The sequence below is a fragment of the Pongo pygmaeus genome, chromosome 2 (assembly GCF_028885625.2).
Source record: "Pongo pygmaeus isolate AG05252 chromosome 2, NHGRI_mPonPyg2-v2.0_pri, whole genome shotgun sequence".
Classification (NCBI taxonomy): Eukaryota; Metazoa; Chordata; class Mammalia; order Primates; family Hominidae; genus Pongo; species Pongo pygmaeus.
The window spans coordinates 181933709-181950017 of NC_085930.1; the positions used below are offsets into that span (position 1 = coordinate 181933709).

A 16309-nucleotide genomic window follows, 5' to 3' on the forward strand; every position below is an offset into this window, starting at 1 on the left:
ATCATTTTACATCCAAGTACATACAAAATTTGCCCACAAAAATCACAAGGAGAAGATAATTTGTATGTCCTGAGTTTTTTGTAGCCCTTTTTTGAATTTTAGTAAAGTTCTATATACTTGGCTTTATGCTTACTTTTTTTGACCTTAGATTGTTCAGAATACTCTTGAAACATATCTATTTATTCTAGAGCTGAACTACAGGTATCAATAGAAGAGAGTTTTACAGCAGATAATTTTTATGAATGAATTTTGCCTGTGGTAAAAAATATGTATGTATATTTGGTTACATTTAGCTGGCTAAGGACAGTATCAGTTTTTATTTTATTCTTAATTAAGTATGAAAACAAAATTATAGCCTGTAATCCCAGCACTTTGGAAGACCGAGCATAAGCCCAGGAGTTGGAGACCAGCCTGGGCAGCATTCAGGGACCCTGTCTCTAAAAATAATTAAAAAAAAAAAAAGAAGGATAACTAAATTATAAACAGGAAAAAGTTTATAATAAAAGATTTAATTCCTAAGCTAAATCTACACTAATATGTACAGCAGACAAGGAGGCAAATTTTGTGACTGTTTAATCTGTTATTTTCTATAAGAATCTTGGTTAGTATGTGAATTATAGTACTAACTAAAAATTTGACTTTTTTTTGTTTTTTAGAGTTATCTAATATAGTTGAGAATTACTGGATTATAAAATGATTTGTCCACTATTTAAAACTGTTCTGTTTTACAGATTATAAGGAGAATATATGAACAAACTTCAGGTTTCCAAAACATTGTGGTTTTCTTCTAATTTGCATACCTTCATTATTGTTTAAGTACTTGTAGAAATTTGTAAATATTATAAATAAAATGATTTCTAGGCTTTATTACTATTATTCCACATGAGAGATTAGGTGGACAGTGGTACTAGATTAAACCTAGATTTGATAAGAATATGCCAAGGATGGCACAGGGAACACAAATAAACAACCTGGATTAGAAGAGTCAATGTGTTAAGTATAAATCTCTAAGGTAACAAAATCTGTGCTTAAAGATACCAGATGCTCTCTGTGATGTAGCCATGGGCCCCAGTATGAAACACAAAATACATTATGATTTCTGAGCTTATTGAGGATCATGTGTTTTCATTTAGCACTATGGAGAGAGTTTGAGGAATTTAGGAGTCCCCAAGCATTACTTGAAGGGATTGGAATAGCAGTGTTAAGAAAATCAGGATTACATATTCTGAAAATTTAGTCAGTAAAAATGGAAACCTTAACCAGATGTGTAATAAGAGAGCTTTTTAGGGAACAGTGCTTAAAACTTTTTAAAAAATAAGGATTGAATATTATCTTTAAAAATTAGCTGTATCAAGATGGACAGCATTTTAGTCTTAGATGAGAAATCACTGAATTTTTTATGCATGGAGAAAACATTGTATTATTACAGATCTTAAGAAGCATACAGCTGATGAAAATCCAGACAAAAGCACTTTAGAAAAAGCTATTGGATCACTAAAGGAAGTAATGACGTAAGTGCATTATTTTCAATTTTTGATCGTGCCTTAGATTTCGAATGGAATTGATAGAAAACTAGAATCATAAATAGGATAATATCAATAGCAAACTTTTGTAAAATGTCTAAATTATTTTTCTAATAGTGTAGTTACACATTAAAATGAAGTATTGTAAGAATACATTCATTAATCAAAACATTTATTTCTGAAGCTATTAAACTATTGTGCACAGAGAATAATAGTTTAGAAACTTGAAAATGTTACAAATTCCCTAATAGGCATTTTCTTCATATAACTCTAGTCATAGCTTGTTTCTGTCTTCATATTAATGTGGATTGCCCAAATGTAACTTGAGAATGTGACCACAGTGAAACGAAAAGGTTTATAATACTTTTTCACTTTAATTTTTAAACTTTTTGTTTTCCACCTAGAGTTTTGTGGAATTAAATTGGCAGGATTGGTTGGAAATGTATTAAAAGTATAAATTCAATGAAATTGATCTGTGGAGTTTGATCATAAACTTAGGCTTACTCTAGGTCTAACTTGGAAAGAGGACTGGTCAGAAATGATGTTCTGACTGTTAGGAGCAGAGTGGAAAACTCTCTTAACATTAACTGTTTCTGTTTTGCCTCAGAGAAGGCACTTTAAGTGGACTGTATATATCAGTGTATTTAATAGATTTAATTGATTTCTGAGATTCCAGGGTGCTTCTGTATGAGAGTTTATTGAAAGACTTCCAGAAGAGCTCTTAAGGAGAAACTTCACTAGCTCTAGAGAGGGGATTCAGCGGAGACCTCTCTCTCATTCTTTTATTTGAGACAATAATACTCAAATTAGTTATTACCAGCTTTTGTTGCTGCTGAAAGGGTTATGTAAATAGGTGTCCCAAGACTCCCTCAGATACCAAAATCTGTAGGTGCTCAAGTCCCTTACAGTCAGCATCTGCAGATATGGAGAGCCAAGTGTATATACTTTTTTGTTTTGTTTTCTTTTTTGCTTATGTATTTTGTGTGTTCACCAACCAGCCATCATGCTTTTGATTTTTTTCCCCTAGGACCAAGATAATGGTATTGAGACTATTATGATGATAATTCTCATCATATAATTTTTCAACACCTTATAGTTTAAAATACTCTGACACACATTATTTACCTTGATCTTTTCAACAAACTTTATGAAGTAGGCAGTCATTGTTTTCATATTTTTATAAAAGAAACTGAGAGGTTGTTACCTGCTCAATTTATCTGTTTAGAGTGTAGAATACTTTACAAGTGGCTTATGCTATTTGTTATTTATGTACAGGGTATTTTGGTAAGCAAAGATTATAAAGTAAGTAAGGAAAAGTAGCAAATAGATTAGTCGTTTGACCTGTTGCCTTCTTTAGAATAGTGTCAAGCTGGCTGCTGTAGGGATAATGAGCTGAATCAGTAAGACATTATTCATTATTTAAGTTTCTTGAGAACTTCTATTTTTAGTATATCCCTACCCTAAGTGCCTTTCTCATAGATTTTTAATAAATGTTAAATTATAGGACCTGATATTTTAATGTCAAATTGTGATGCTGATTTATAAGCCTTATAGAATTTTACAAGATCTAAATTCTTGAGATTCTTGAACATTTAGCCTAGAGATTTAATGCTTATTATGGTTGATTAAAACCACCGTTACCTGTCAGATATAGGAAATAATGACACAGCACCAATTCACTAGTCCTTGCCATTTAAGCAAACTAAAAAAGCCTCCTAAAATTGAATTCTAACAACATCAGTTATACATGCTTAGATTTTCAATATTAATTTGTTATAGATATGTTTTTAGTTCAAATATGGCTTTTTTTCTTAAACTACACATATTTAAAATATAGTTTGATTAATTTCAGCACACATATGCTCCCATGAAACCATCACCACAATCAAGATGAAGAACATTTCTATCACTCCCAAAATTTACTCATGCCCCTTGGTAATCTCTTTTTCTGGCCCATCCTGTTTTACCCTTCCCAAGGCAACTGTCTATCACTGTAATTTAGCAATGCCCCAGATACTGTGGGTTAGACTGCAGACCATGACAGTAAAGGAAATATCCCAGTAAAGCAAGTCATGTAAATTTTTTCATTTCTCAGGGCATATAAAATTACGTTTACACTATACTATAGCCTGTGAATTGTGCAGTAGCATTATGTTTAAAAATTAATGTACATATCTTAATGAAAAATTATTGTTAAAAAATGCTAACAGGCAGGGCACGGTGGCTCACGCCTGTAATCTCAACGCTTTGGGAGGCTGAGGCGGGTGGATCATGAGGTCAGGAGTTCGAGACCAGCCTGGCCAAGATGGTGAAACCTCGTCTCTACTAAAAATACAAAAATTAGCCGGGCATGGTGGTGGGTGCCTGTAATCCCAGCTACTCGGGAGGCTGAGGCAGGAGAATCACTTGAACCCGGGAGGTGGAGGTTGCAGGGAGCTGAGATGGCGTCATTGCGCTCTAGCCTGGATGACAGAGCAAGACTGTCTCAAAAAAAAAAAAAAAAAAAAAAAAAGCTAACAATTATCTGAGCCTTCAGTAAGTTACAGTCTTTTTTTTAATGGGGGATCTTGCCTTGATGTTGATGGCTGCTTACCAGGGTCATGGTTGCTGAAGGCTGGGATGGCTGTGGTAATTGCTTCTCTCTCTCTCTTTTTTTGTTTTTGTTTTTGAGACAGGATCTCACTCTGGTCGCCCAGGCTGGAGTGCAGTGGCACAGTCTAAACTCACTGCAGCCTCCACCTCCTTCCACCTCAGCCTCTTGAGTAGCCGGAATTACAGGTGTGCACCACCACACCCGGCTAACTTTTATATTTTTTGTAGAGATGGGGTTTTGCCATGTAGCCCAGGCTGGTCAAAAGCTCCTGAACTCAAGCGATCTGCTCACCTCGGCCACCCAAAGTATTGGGATTACAGGCATGAGCCACCACATCCGGCTGGCACTTTGTTAAAATAAGACAGCAGTGAAGTTGGTCATATCAGTTGACTTTTCCTTTCATGAACGATTTCTCTGTAGCATGCAATGCTGTTGGATAGAATTTAACCCATATTAAACTGCAAAGTTGGGGTCACTTCTCTTAGATTTTGACACCATGTCATCAACTAAGTGTCTGTAGTATTCTAAATCCTTTCTTGTCATTTCAACAATGTTCACAGGATCTTCACCAGGAGTAGATTCCATCTCAAGAAACCACTTTCTTTGCTTCTAAGTAAGAAGCAGCTCTTTTATCTGTTCGGGTTAGTTCATGAGATTGCAGCAATTCAGTCTCATCTTTAGCCTCCACTTCTAATTGTAGTCCACTTGCTATTTCTGCCACATCTGCAATTCCTTCTGCAACTGAAATCTTGAACCCCTCAAAGTCATCCATAAGGATTGGAATCAACTTCTTCCAAACAATTAATGTCGATATTTTGACCTCCCATGATTCACAAATGTTCTCTTTTGTTTTTTCTTCATTTTTATTTGTGCCTTCTTGGCCTGAGCTCTGGCTTTTGTTTTTTTCTCCCTCGCCTCTCTGCTACTGACCACTGCAGGCTCTCTGAACCTTGAGAGTTACCTCCCCTGAGGTCTCCGCCTATGCCTCCAACCTCTCACGCTCAGCTTCATCTGCCCGACATATGGTCTTAAATGGCAACCCAGATGGTGAATCCTTTCCAGTAGGTTTTCTTTTTCTTTCTTTTTTTGTCAGTTCAAGTTTAATAGAAACTGCAAAAGATCAATTGGCTGATGCCCTCTAATGATACAGCATACAAATCAGTGGCCTGCCCCACAACACAGCTCAGGCCATTCCTACCAAGGGAAGAAAGGCTGGCCTCTGTAACCCCTGTAGGAAAGGCCTGCTTTGTAACACACCACATCTCAGTTGAATCTAAAGTCTAGTGTTTTACTTATGAAAAGAAAATAAAAGAGAGGTTTTGTTATGGCTGTCCACTGCAGCCTGGCACTAAAATGTCCCATTGCTCACTTCTACTTGGAAAAATACTCTTTGCTCTTTTGGACATCATCCAGTAGGTTTTCAATTGACTTAGTGATTCTTGTGATTCTTCTGATGGATCTCTTCTATCTGTGGCAGCTATAGCCTTATGAAGTGTGTTTCTTAAATAATAACACTTGAAAATTGAAATTACTCCTTGATTCATGGGCTGCAGAATTGGATGTTGAGCTAGCAGGCATGAAAACAAAATTAGTCTCTTTGTACATCTCCATCAGAGCTCTTGGATGACCAGGTACATTGTCAATAAGCAGTAATCTTTTGAAAGGAACATTTTTCTGAGCAGTAGGTCTCAAGAGTGGGCTTAAAAGATTTAGTAGGGCTGGGTGCAGTGGCTCATGCCAGTAATCCCAGCACTTTGGGAGGCCAAGGTGGGCAGATCACTTGAGGCCAGGAGTTTTAGACCAGCCTGACCAACATGGCAAAACCCCATCTGTACTAAAAGTACAAAAATTAGCTGGGTGTGATGATGCACACCTGTGATCCCAGCTACTTAGTAGCTGACGTATGAGAATTGCTTGAATCCAGTAGCTGGATGTTGCAGTGAACCAGAATTGCACCACTGCACTCCAGCCTGGATGACAGAACAAGACTCTTGTCCCAAGAAAAAAATTGGTAAACCATGGTGATGTGCTGTCATCCATGCTTTGTTGTTTCATTTATAGAGCACAGGCAGAGTCGATTTAGCATAATTCGTAAGGGCCCTGGGATTTTCAGAATGGTCAGTGATCATTGGCTTCAACATAGTCAGTCACCAGCTGCATTAGCCCCTAACAAAAGAGTCAGCCTGTCCTTTGAAGCTCTGAAACCAGGCATTGACTTCTCTCTAACTGTGAAAGTCCTAGAAAGCACCTTCTTCTACTGGAAGGCTGTTTTGTCTACACTGAAAATCTGTTGTTTAGTATAGCCACCTTCTTCAATTATCTTATTTAGATTTTCTGGATAACTTGCTGTAGCTTCTCCATTAGCACTTGCTGCTTCACCTTGTACTTTTATGTTACAGAAATGGCTTCTCAAACTTCCATGAACCAACTCTGCTAACTTCAAACTTTTCTCCTGCAGCTTTCTTACCTCTCTGAGCTTTTGCAGAATTGAAGAGGGTTAAGAACTTGGTCTGAATTAGATAGGGGCTTGTTCTGGATTGTTAAGGCTGGTCTGATCTTCTGTCTGGACCACTCAAACATTCTCCATATCAGTATTAAGGTTGTTTTACTTATTATTCATGTCACTGGAGTAACACTTTTCATTTTTCTTCAGGAACTTTTCTTTTGCATTCACAGTTTGGCTGTTCGGTGCAAGAGGCTTAGCTTTAGGACTATCTCTGTTTTCAACTTGCTTCTCTTACTAAACTCAATCATTTCTAGCTTTTGTTTAAGTGAGAAATGTGTGACTCCTCCTTTCACTTAAATAGAGGACTTTGTAGGGTTGGTTATTAATTTCAATATTGTTGTATCTCAGGGAATGGAGAAGCAAGAGGAGAGAGAGAGATAGGGGAATGGCTAGTTGGTGGAGCACTCAGAACACACACACACTTATCAATTAGGTTTGATGTCTCATATGGGCATTGGTGGTGGTGTCCCAAAACAATTACAATAGTAACATCAAAGATCACTGATCACAGCTCACCATAACAGATAAAATAATAATGAGAAAGTTTGAAGTATTGAGAGAAATAGCAAAATGTGATAGAGACACGAAGTAAGCACGTACTGTTAGAAAAATGACATGATAGACCTACTTGACACACAGGGTTGCTTACAAACGTTCAATCTGTGAAACAACAACAACAGCAACAACAAAGAAAACACTGTATGTGAAGCACAATAAAGTAAAGCACAATAAAGCAAGGTATGCCTATATGCACTTTCTACGATTTTATGTACCTGGAATCTTTTGTCTGGCTTTTTTTTTTTTTCTTTTCTCAGCATAATTACTTTGAGATTAGTCCCTATTGTTGCTTATTTCAATAGTTAATTTACTTTTATTTTCCATTGTATGGCTATATCACAGTTCATCCATTTTCATGTTGATGGCATTTTGGTTGTTTCCAGTTCTTGGCTATTCCAAGTAAAGCTGCTGTGAAAATTTGTGAACAAGTTTGTATAGACATATGCCTTCATTTCTCTTGAATAAATTCCTAGGAATAGGATTGGTAGGTCAGATAGTAGGTTTTTCCTTTTTTTTTTTTTTTGGTGGAGGGGGTGGTATCTCATTCTGTGATCCCGGCTGGAATGTGGTGGTGTAATGTTGGCTCACTATAACCTCCACCTCCCAGGCTCGAGTGATCATCCCACCTTAGCCTTTTGAGTAGCTGGGACTACAGGTGCAGTGCTACCATGCCTGGCTACTTTTTTCTATTTTTTGTGGAGACAGGGTTTCACTGTGTTGTCCAGGCTGGTCTCAAACTCCTGGAGTCAAGCAGTCTGCCTGCCTCGGCCTCCCAAAGTGCTGGAATTACAGGTGGAGCTACTGCACCCAGCAAGGTATATGCATTTCTAAGAAACTGCCAAACTGTTGGCAAGACGGTTGTATTATTTTGCATTCCCACCAACAGTGTGTGGTGTTCCAGAGTTTCCACATCCTTACCAACAATTGGTATGGTCAGTGATTTCATTTTTTATTTATTTATTTATTTTTATTTATTTATTTTTGAGACGGAGTCTCACTCTATCTCCAGGCTACAGTGTAGTGGTGCGATCTCGGCTCACTGCAACCTCGGACTCCCTGGTTCAAGCGATTCTCCTGCCTCAGCCTCCTAGTAGCTGGGATTACAGGCACATGCCACCACTCCCAGCTAATTTTTGTATTTTTAGTAGAGACGGGGTTTCACCATGTTGGCCAAGATGGTCTCGATCTCCTGACCTCGTAATCCGCCTACCTGGGCCTCCCAAGGTGCTGGGATTACAGGCGTGAGCCACCACGCCCAGCCTATTTTTTACTTTTTTATTCTTACTTTTTGAGATGAAGTCTTACTCTGTTGCCCAGACTGGAGTGTAGTGGCGCGATCTCTGCTCACTGCAACTTCCACCTCCCAGGTTCAAGCAATTCTCCTGCCTCAGCCTCCCGAGTAGTTGAGATTACAGGCACCCGCCACCATGCCCAGCTAATTTTAGTATTTTTAGTAGAGACGAAGTTTCACCATGTTGGCCAGTCTGGTCTTGAACTCTTGACCTCAAACAATCCATCCACATCAGCCTTCCAAAGTTCTGGGATTACAGGCGTGAGCCACCACACCCGGCCTGGCCTGTCATTTTAATCTGTGACATTCTAATAGATGTTTGGTTGTCTTTCCTGGTGGTTTTAATTTGCATTTTCATGACAAATAATGTTAAATGTCTTTTCATGTGATTATTTCCTGTCGTATTACTTTCTTTGGTGATATGCCTGTTCAAATCTTTTGTCTATTTGAAAAAAAATTGTGGTTTTTTTGTAATTGAATTTTGAGAGTTCTTTATATATTCGAGTTAAAAGGCTTTTTTTAAAAAAAGATATATGATTTGCAAATATTTTCTCCTAGTTTCTGGCTTGTTTTTTTCTTTTGACAATTTCTTGAAAAAATAAGAGTTCTAGATTTTTAAGTCTAATTTAGCAAATTTTATTTTAATAGATTGTGCTTTTATAGTTTTATCTAAGAAATATTTGTGTAACCCAAGGTCACAAGGATTTTTTTCTTATTTGCTTTAAGAATGTTTGTGGTATTAGTCTTTAGGTAAAAATCATTTAGGTCTGTGATCCATTTTGAGTTAATTTTTGTATATGGGACATAGTATAGATAGAAGTTCATTTTTTAAAATATGGAAATCTATTCTAGCAGTGTTTGTTGCAAAGAGTATCCTTTCTCCACTGAATTGCTTTTGTATCATTGCTGAAAATCAGCTGACCATAAATGTAATGGTTTTTCTTTACTCTCAGTTCTGCTTCATTGATCTGTATGTCTGTGCTTATTCCAGTACCACACTGCCTTGATTACTGTACTTTAAGTTTTGAAGTTGGGAAGTATGTGTCTTCCAACTTTGTTCTTTTTCAAAATTGGTTTCGCTATTCTGAGTTCCATAAATTTGGCATGTGGCTTTTAGGAGCATCTTGTCAGTTGCCAAACAACAACAACAACAACAAAACTGTGGGGAATGTGTATAGGAATTTTATTGAATTTGTACATCAATTTGAGGAGTATTATCTTAGCAATATTATTATTATTATTTTTTGAAACTGAGTCTCACTGTCACCCAGGCTGGAGTGCAGTGGCACGGTCTCGGCTCACTGCAATCTTCACCTCCCAGGTTCAAGTGATTCCCCAGCGTCAGCCTTCTGAGTAGCTGGGACTACAGGTGCACACCATCACGCCTGGCTAATTTTTTTCATTTTTAGTAGAGATGGGGTTTTAGCATGTTGGCCAGGCTGGTCTCAAACTCCTGACCTCAGATGATCCACCCGCCTGGGCCTCCCAAAGTTCTTCGATTACAGACATGAGCCACCGCACTTCGCCTATGTTAGCAATATTAAATCTTTTGATTTATGAATATTTCCATTTATTTACTTTTAATTTCTTTCAACTATATTTCGTGGTTTTCAGAGGATAAGCTTTGTGGGTTTCTTGTTAAGCTTATTCTTAAGTTATTTTATTCTTTTTGATGCTATTGTAATACAAAAATTAGCCAGGCATGGTGGTGTGGTGTGTGCCTGTAGTTCCAGCTACTCAGAGGCTGAGGCAGGAGAATTGCTTGAACCAGGAGGTGGAGGTTGCAGTGAGCCAAGATTGTACCACTGCACTCCAGCCTGGGCAACAGTGAGACACTATCAAACAAACAAACAAACAAAAACTTTCAAAATTGTCAAAATACATTTTTGCTTGGAATTAGTGGTTAGACAGTTTTATGTTTGTTGCTGCTAAATGTTTTAAATTCATGGAGCTTTAAGTCCCGCCTAAAATGAAATGATCTTCATGTAATTCTTTGATTTAAACTAACATTATGGATTTAATAAAAACAGCTGTATCTTTTGAGTTATTTACAACATACTCATGTATTTCACTTTAGGTTCTTAGGTAAATATCTGATATTAACAGGTTATAATTTTGATTAATAAAAAATAACTTAAAATAATGACTAGCTCTAATACCTCAATTTTCATAATGAATCTAGGCATAATTGCTAAAAAGTTTATGTAACTGTAAATGGGATAAACATAACTTAGCAAGTAATTTGAAATCTTTAAGTTATGTTACATTAAATTAAGTAATAGAGAGCTCATTAAATGCCTGAGTCATATCCAAATAAGAGAAAAAACAAAAATGAATTGCTGAATAAATAGGTTTGTTCTTGGCTTCTTAAATTTTATAAAAAGACTAAATATACTTAGATCTGTTAATACACATAAAATTATAAGAGGACAATGTGTTTTTTAATTAAAAAACAATGATTTTGTCAAATTCACAGGTTATTTAAAGTTTGTTTCAAAATACAAATTTAAGAAGAAAATTAAAATTGGTGGAAAAACCAGTGTGGGCGAGAGAGAGAGATGCAAAGATAGTTATGGATATAAAGATGTATTTTTAGTTAAATAATAATTAAAAAAAGTCTGTGATAAATTTTTGTCCTAAGGCAAAATGGTTATTCCAATGTCAAAAAAGAAAAATTACAGGACTAAGACTAGGTGTTTGAGAAAATGATGAAAGATCTAAACAAGTCAGAGGGGGGGTTATGAAGGCTGGGGTTTATAAAGGAAGGTTTATGTGTCATCAGGTTGATGGGGTTGGAAAGGATTTCTTTGTAAGTTTTTTCTAAAAATTAAACATTGGGGTCAGGAGTGCACTGATTGATATAGGACCGAAGTCTGAATCTCTATGTTTGAAACAATGAGTTTTACTTGAAGTATTGATCAGCTTTTAATAAAACTGCAGTAGGTTTTAATTTTTAATTCCAGAATCTGTTTCTTTATCAGCCATCTTCTAAACTGCAGGCATTTTCTATTTTGTCTTGCATTTCTTCCTGATATCTATTTAATTTCCCCAATTCAGGTTAAAAATGCTGTCTTCTTTATTTAAAATTATTTTAATTAACTAATTCATTTATTTATTGGAGATAGTCTCACCCGGTCGCCCAGGCTATAGTGCATTGGTGTGATCTCAGCTCACTGCAACCTCTGCCTCTCAGGTTCCAGCGATTCTCCTGCCTCTGCCTCATGAGTAGCTGGGATTTCAGGCGCACGCCACCCCACCCTGCTAATTTTTAGTAGATATGGGGTTTCACTATGTTGGCCAGGCTGGTCTTGAACTCTTGGCCTCAAGTGATCCTCTCACCTTGGCCTCCCACAGTGCTGGAATTGGAGGCATGAGCCATCAAGCCCAGCCTTATTTCTTAAGGTAGCATTTTCCTTTTGAAATTTCTCAGATTCATATATCAGGTTCAACTGTGTGTGTGTGTATATGTGTGTGTGTGAGATAGGGTCTCATTCTGTCACAGGCTGGAGTGCAGTGGCACAATCTTGACTCACTGCAACCTCCACTTCCCAGGCTCAAGTAATCCTCCTACCTCAGCCTCCTGAGTAGATGGGCCTACAGGTGTGCACCACCGTGCCTAGCTAATTTTTGTATTTTTTTTTTAGAGATGTGCTTTTGCCATTTTGCCCAAGCTGGTCTCAAATTCCAGGGTTCAAGCAATCCACCGCCTAGGTCTCCCAAAGTGCTGGGATTACAAACGTGAGCCACCATGCCTGGCGGGAGGTTCAGCTTTTGCTGTGTCTCACAGCACATGATTTTCAGGTCATACATTGTTACCTTTTGCTTTTTCACCTTTTGAGAAGGCATGGGTTGATAACTCTTTGCTTCAGCTTTTTTCTGTCAGTTTTCATAACTGTTTTCTGTGGTTCTAACTCTGCTGTTATATCCTGACACTAAAATGTTCATCTTGAAGGCCTTGATTCTTTACTTGTGGCTTTTCATGATGTGTCTGAGTTGTTACAGTTATTGTGTAACATTGTTCTTTGTCTAATTAAATTCAAGTGCTCTTTTCATCTGGCTCAACTTCCGGGTTGTCTAAATGAGCTTCCCCCAAGAAGGAACAATCATACTGCAGAAAGTTTTTCTTTGCCTTTTTGATAACTGGCCTAAGAAACAGGTTTTATGTTTTATCAAGAAAATGTCCTGTGTTGCCTTTATTAGGTTTTTGATTACTTAAAACCCATATGCATAATATACAGAAGAAACAACTGAGATTTTTAAAGGTTAAGGCTTTTCTGTTTGTTTTTATCCATGTAGCTCTGTATTCCTTTTAAAGCCTTGTGATTATCACTCTGGTTACATAAATGACTATTATTTCACAAATGACCTGTGATCCTATTTTGATCAAATGTCTTGAGACTTTCAACATCTTCGGCAAACTTCCCCAAAATCAAATAGTTTTAGTCTTTTTAACCTAAACTTAACTGAGATTTTTGAGGTGAACCCCTGGAAAGCCTCAAAAGATTTCTCCCATCTTGAGAGATACTAAATTATTAGGCTTATTTGATAAGTTGTGTACAAAGACATTGACAAATGATAAGTGATACTAGATCATCTTTTAGTTGCATTTGTGGGTATTTGTTGATATGTTTCACAAATTGTGTAAATTATAGAAATCGGTTATTATAATTTTGGTTGTTATCTTAATGCCATGTTTAATAGAGATAACTAAATTTTGTTGTCAGTTGCAAACTTTCATCAACTTTTTAAACTATGGCTATTCTAAGTTTTTGTCATCCAGTTACGGTTTTGAATCCTTCCCTAAAAACATTGATAATCATAAAAATGATTCTATCTAACAAGTGCCCTGAAGTCAAGTTTCTGATAACTTTAAGATCAATGGACTTGATAAAAATTTCCAAAACTCTAATTTAAAAAACTGTTGGATTCATGAAACTACTAATCGAGATCAAGCAGAACAAAAATGAATTACATAAGATTGAATAACTGATGAAGATAGTGTTTTAATGACTTTTATTTAAAATAATGTTGGTTCTTTATGCAAATGTTTTGTCTTCCAGACTTAAGAAAATCTTCTCTCTCAAGCTGTCTATAATTTACAACAGTTTGATAAAGTATGCTTTTTGTAAATATAGATAGAACATTTATTTTTTTCTATTTGATTCTTCCACAATTTGAAAACTTTTTGAGCATTCTTTTAGCAATATAGTTATTTACATAAGTCTAATAGAAATGTGCTCTCTCTTTATAGCAGAATACAATTGAAAACATTGGTTATATTACCCAGGCTTTGACTGAAATGTCATATTTGACAGTATGCATAAAATGCCTGACTTCAAAGGTTCCTAGCCTTACAGTGAGTAAATTAAAACTGTCACTTCTTGGCAGACCCAGGAACCTTAAGACTGTAAGTAAAATATAAAGTCTGCCTTGGTTTGGTTTCCTAGCCTCAAGAGGTTTTAAAATCTGAGATTTATATGTGATCAGTGTAGAAAAAGAGTTATATTTCTAATAAAAAACTATAATACACTTGTTGTTAGATTGTAGCTCTGTTGGTTGTTTTTGAGTTCTTGTTATCTACCTATAGTCTAGATCCTAAATTCTTCCAGATTTCTCCAATCCAACTGTCTTCCATAAAATTACTAAAAATGGGAACTGTACTGTTTCTAAAGCCCTATCAATGGAAACTAGATACATTTTAAGAAACAAGTCTTGTGCCTGATGTATGGGCCATATAAAAAGTTCACCCAAATATCTTATGCTTTAATCAGAGACATTCAAACTGCAAACCAGGACAAGACGTGACTTTTTTTTAACGCTGTAGACAGCTTTTCCCAAGACAATGAGGCAAGACTCCATATGATGACACTCCCACCCCTCTTCATGCCTATCTTTTTGGCTTGACAAAATAATGCTGTAATTAAATTTCACAATCAGTAACTGCTATAAGTAACTTGACAAAACCTGACCTGAGAAATCCTTTTATTCTACTAGTAACTGTAGCAATAACTATAACACAACTTTTTGTTCAAAATGTACTGGTGGTCCCTTCTGTAGAGTTGGCATTCTTTGCTTTAATTCAACCCAGTTCTAAAATACTACTCAATGGCTACAATTAGTCTCATCCAGTACCCACAGTGGTCTTTTGATTTGTTTAGTTAGTTGCCGTCAGGCTTGTGTTCTGTTTCAAAACGATTGTAGAAACTAAATTTATTATGTTAATTATTTTTTGTGTTATGATTTTTAAGCCTTGTTTTTACTGCTTGTCTAATCTTTGTAAAGCCAGCTCTCTTAACACTTTGAGATGGCTGCTGATACCTATGGAACTAACAAGATGGAACTCAGTGCTGGACTTCAGGCAAACCTGCCCTGAGAAAATTTTCCTTTCTGTCCTCTTTGTTACTCAAATGTGGCCCAGCTCCCTGACATAGACCCTCTATATCTTCCCCACAATGTGGGATAGAGACAACCAGGACAGGTTTGTCCAGGCCTTGAGGGACAAGCCTAACTTCAAGATGATTGATCGGCTTTGCTTTCAGAGAAAGATCTTGATCAAAGGGGGAAATGTGAGCGTTGATTATACAAAATTGGATCATTCTTGTTATACCCAACTAAATCAGAGTTGAGGGACAGAGGGTAAAAACACTTGGGGCGCATGGCAGCTGTTCTAATAAGTAAATTTTCCACAAGCCCAGCTGCTTCAAATGGCCTACTGTAATCCTAAGACTGGTTTTACTTAATAGCTGCTGAAGCAACCTGCTATGACTGACTAGTTTTACTCACCACTATCACTCACCACTCAGCTTGCCAGTTCCCCAAAACTTTACTAGTGTCAATGAGCTTTCTTTAAAAACAATACGTAATAACATTTTTTTCTAATAAAACTCCCAACCTTCTCTTTATTATTAGAACAGACTTTATTATTTGAAGACCACTTGGTCAGTATGTATGCTCTGAATTATAATTCTTGCTTCCCCAATAAAAAGTACAATTAGAAATTTATATTTTATTTTTGGCTTCGACATTATTGCTATCTTCAATTTTATTAAGCTTTTCTTTTGTAGTGTTTAATCGGCTGTTACTCTCATCCAGTGTATTTTTCATATGAAACATTGTAGCTTCTATCTCTGTATGACTGATTTGGGTCATCAGAAATGACGACCACTGCTTCCTTTTTCTTTAAAGTCTTATATGCTTTCCTTTTGTACTTTCCTACTTCTGCCAAAGTGTTGCTGCCTTGTATATCACATACATTATTATTTATAGTATGATTACAAGAAAATCTTGGAGAACAGTCATGTGCAGAACAGTTACAGATACAATCAAATCTCACCAAAAATTCACTTGTGTTAAATGCAGAATTTTGTTGTTATGAGGCTAATGAAAAATGATACTTTTATTTGGTCAGTAAATAAGATCTTTTAAAAATATCTTTCATGTTTTTGCTTAAAATGTTCAATCTTTCTTGCAGTTTTTTGAATTTATGACATGAATATAATAACTTTAAATTGTTTACTAATTCACTTATCTCTGTTTCAGATTTTTTTTTTTTTCTCATTGGTCTTATTTTCCTGTTTCTTTGCATACCTGGTATTATTTTATTGGATTCTAGACATTGTCAGTTTTACTTTTTTGAGAGCTAGATATTTTTGTATTCTTAAAAATGTTTTTGAGTTTTTCCTGGCATGCAGTTAAGTAGCTTGCAAACAGTTTGATATTTTTATGTCTTGCTCTTAAACTTTTGTTAGGCAGAATCAGAACAGTATTTAGTCTAAGGTTAATTTTCCCCACTATTGAGGAAAGATCTTTCTTAGTACTCTACCCTGATGTCACATTAA

The 16309-nt window shown here is 36.2% G+C and overlaps 1 protein-coding gene across 5 annotated transcripts in view; it reads left to right on the plus strand.

The window, feature by feature from the left end:
• The window catches only part of ECT2 (epithelial cell transforming 2), a 70949-nt gene that overhangs the window by 34385 nt on the left and 20255 nt on the right, over positions 1-16309 (plus strand). For all 5 annotated transcript variants that reach the window (XM_063662421.1, XM_054482079.2, XM_063662420.1 and 2 more), the window contains one exon: positions 1430-1511. In XM_063662421.1, coding sequence (XP_063518491.1) covers positions 1430-1511 — 82 coding nt within the window. The remainder of the gene's footprint in view (positions 1-1429; positions 1512-16309) is intronic.